The sequence below is a fragment of the Primulina huaijiensis genome, chromosome 8 (assembly GCF_012295235.1).
Source record: "Primulina huaijiensis isolate GDHJ02 chromosome 8, ASM1229523v2, whole genome shotgun sequence".
Taxonomy (NCBI): Eukaryota; Viridiplantae; Streptophyta; class Magnoliopsida; order Lamiales; family Gesneriaceae; genus Primulina; species Primulina huaijiensis.
In genome coordinates, this window is record NC_133313.1 from 7,120,630 (window position 1) to 7,124,504 (window position 3,875).

At 41.4% G+C, this 3,875-nt stretch overlaps 1 protein-coding gene across 1 annotated transcript; it reads right to left on the reverse strand.

Moving 5' to 3' along the window:
• Positions 1-522: 522 nt before the first annotated feature.
• LOC140982041 (uncharacterized) lies at positions 523-2,332 on the reverse strand. The gene is made up of 6 exons (XM_073448457.1): positions 2,183-2,332; positions 1,847-2,089; positions 1,568-1,630; positions 1,259-1,448; positions 1,067-1,170; positions 523-948 (listed from the first exon to the last, which is right to left on the reverse strand). Exons 1-6 carry the CDS (start codon positions 2,330-2,332, stop codon positions 523-525), a joined length of 1,176 nt encoding a protein of 391 aa, XP_073304558.1.
• Positions 2,333-3,875: the final 1,543 nt, after the last annotated feature.

Here is a 3,875-nt window from a genome sequence, read left to right on the forward strand (position 1 = left end):
CCTATTTTCAGTTATTCAGTTGCACAGTATATAAAATTTATCAGTTTTTTCTTAACGAAGGATTATTTTGAGTTTCTTCTGCTTGGTTTAAAGCCAAACTCGATTTAATTCATCGGTGTAAACATTCTTAGGACACGAGCTATTACAGCTCTTGGAGAATATTGTGTTTGAAGCACCCTATGGTGCCCAGCACACGATCCTTCAACAGGTTCGGTGATAGCTGTAACGGCTCAAAGCTCAGTACATGGCGAGTACATGCGAAGGATTCTCCATGTACTTCCTTAACATAGAAAAGTGGAACACATTGTGTACTCCTACCAGATTCGACGGCAGTGCTACGCGATAGGCTAGTGTTCCCACTTTCTCAAGGATCTCGAATGGTCCTATGAATCTTGTGCTTAATTTAGCTTTCTTCCCAAATTTCATAACACTCTTCATAGGTGTTATTTTTATGAAAACATGATATCTTATAGCAAATTCAAGGTCCCTTCTTCTCTTGTCAGCGTAACTCTTTTGACGACTCTAAGTAGTCTTCATCTTATCTTGGATTTTTACTACTACGTCTACAGTCTGCTGAACAATCTCTAGGCCAAATTCTGATCTCTCACAGACCTCATCATATTGAATAGGCGATCTGCACTTCTTTCCATACAATGACTTGTAGAAAGCCATGCTTATATAAGATTGGAAGCTATTGTTATAGGTGAACTCTACTAGAGATAACTTCGATTCCCAATTCTCATGGAAATCGATCACACATGCACGCAGTAAGTCTTCCAAAATCTTTATCACCCTCTCGGACTGGCCATCTGTGTGAGGATTAAATACTGTACTGAATAGCAATTTCGTCCCCATTGCGGAATTCAAACTCTTCCAAAAAGACGACATGAACTTCGAGCCTCTGTCAAATACGATGGTAACTGGGATCTCGAGCAATCTGTCTATCTCCTGAATATAAAGTTATGCATACTACGTCACAGAAAAGGTCATCTTTATCGGCAAGAAGGGTGCCGACTTGATAAGATGATCAATGATTACCCAGATGGCATTAGATCATCTGACTGACCTCTGCAAACCGACTATGAAATCCATGGTAATGTTCTCCCATTTCCACTCGGGGATCGGAAGAGGTTTGAGCATCTTTGCTGCTCTCTGATGTTTTGTCTTCACCTGCTGGCAAGTTAGACATTCAGATACAAAGCGTCAAATGTCTCGTTTCATTCCTGACCACCAATAAAGCATCTGCAAATCTTTATACATCTTGGTACCCCCTGGATGAATGGAATGTACTGTTGTAAGCGCTTCTGCCAATATATCTCCTCTAATGGAATCATCTCTAGGTACCAAATTATCTCTATGTACCTTAGAATCCCATCGCTCACTGCATAAAGCTTACGGCCCTTAGATTCATCTCTTGATTGCCATTTATACAATTGCTCATCAAATGACTGTCCACTACGAATACGATCTATCAAAGTGGACTGCACTGTCTAAGTAGATAATGTAGGAGCTCTGCCCCAAGGATTAATCTCGAGATCGAATTTCTGCATCTCCAACTGTAGTGTACCGACAGTTGCGACATAACTCCTACTTTCCTACTCAATGCATCAGCGACTACATTGGCTTTTCCCTGGTGATAGATGATGTCGCAATCATAGTCTTTTTCCAACTCTAGCCTTCATCTTTGTCGCATGTTCAACTCCTTCTGAGTGAATAAATATTTGAGACTCTTGTGAACTGTAAATATCTGGTACTTATCACCATACAAGTAGTTTCTCCATATCTTCAAGGCAAAGACCACGGCAGCTAACTCAAGATCATGAGTCGGATAATTTTTTTCATGCACCTTCAACTTTCTGGAGGCATACGCGATAACTCGGCCATGATGCATCAATACAGTGTCTAATCCGAGATTGGAATAATCGGTGTACAACACAAAGTTCACTTGCCCTGATGGCATGGCTAATACCAGCGCTGTTATGATAGCTTGCTTCAAAGTGTCGAAGATCTTCGGGCAGTCAGCACTCCATACAAACTTGACATTCTTCTTCGTCAACGAGTTGAGTGGCATTGTAATAGAATAAAATCCCTGAATTAATTTTATTTAGTAACCTGATAAGCCCAAGATATTGTGGATCTCTGATGCGTTCTTCGGCTCAACCCATTCCTTCAATGTTTCTACCTTGGACAGGTCAACTTCAATGCCACTTATAGAGATAAAATGTCCCAAAAATGTCACTTTCTCCAACAAAAATTTGCACTTTCTGAACTTTGCAAATATCTTACGATCACTTGGAAAACACTGACGCTTCTTGAAATTGATCAAATACATCTTCGATCCTTGGTAATGATTACTTATTCTTCACTGTAACTCTATTCAGCTACCGGTAGTTGATGCAAAGCCTCATGCTTCCATCATTCTTCTTAACGAAGAGCACTGGTGCACCCCAAGGTGAACAATTAGAGCATATGAATCTTTAATCCAGTAGCTTCTGTATTTGTTGTTTGAGCTCTTTCATCTCTACAGGTGCTAACCGATATAGTGCCTTGCGGATTGACATGGTACCCGGCATAAGATCAATGGAAAACTCCACCACGCGTTCAGGTGGGATACCCGCGATGTCATCAGGAAATACATCAGGAAAGTCTCTGACAACTGGAATGTCTGCTACTGTCTGACTGGTAGTAACAGCGGCTGAAATAATACTCGCCAAGAATGTCTAGCATCCTTTATGCATGAGCTTCCTCGCCTGAAGGAATGATATCATAAAAAGTGTGATGTTGCATCCACTTGGCTTGAATACAAACTCCTCCTCACCTAATGGTCTAGCCTTCACTAATTTTCGTTGGAAGTCGATCGACACTCCATTCTTCGACAACCCGTCCATTCCTAGAATGATGTCAAACTCGAGCATCGACAGTACAGTAATGTCAACATAGATTGTGTGGCCCTGTAGCTCGAAACTCATGTCTCTGACCACACTAGAAGTAGACAGTTCCTCCCCAGATGGAACGGCAACAGAATAACTCACATCTAGTCTAGTGGGCTTGACGCTCAAATAAATCACAAAGCCATCAGATATAAAAGAATGAGTATCCAAGGAATCTAACAGTGCATTTGTGGCTCTCCGCTATGTAAATCCTTCCTGACATAATATTAGCATACACTCAACTCAAAAATTCTCAAAATGGGCTAAACTTAATCTCATGAATAGGCTGAATTCAATATCATAAAGTTCTCATATAAGTTTCAAAAATAGTCTACTATTATAACCAAAATTTAGAACCATGCGTAATAAATTCAAATAAATAATACGGTGAGAAATAAATTATATTACTTGTCAAGAGTGTAGTGTCTGGGTCCGACTCCTCGGCATGCATCGCAAAGACTTTGTCCTGAGTCGGCTACTTCCACTGTGGACAATTCTTTAGCACGTGGTCAGTAGATCCACACTTGAAGATCTTGCCAGAACCCCATAAGCACTCTCCCCCATGCTTCAAACTGCACTTTCGGCACACCAGATTGTCAGTAGTCTTCTGAGCAGCCTTCTTCTATGGTTGCTATCCATTTCCCTTGTTAGGTCCTATAAACGGCTTCTTAGCTGGCTGTTGAAACTGTCGCTGAGGTGCTTAAAAGGATCTCTTGCCCTGCATGTCATTATCGATGTCCTTTTGATCCTGTTCAGTCCCCAGAGCTCTATACATCGCAATTGCATAAGTAGTAGGACAAGATATACGAACATCACGGCGCAAGATCGTCCGTAAACTATCAGTAAAGTGCCTCAGTTTCTCCCTGGCGTCATTAGCTATCAGGGGCACGAAGTGACACCCCTGCTCAAACTTCCTCACGAACTCCGCCAACTCTTGTCTCCCTT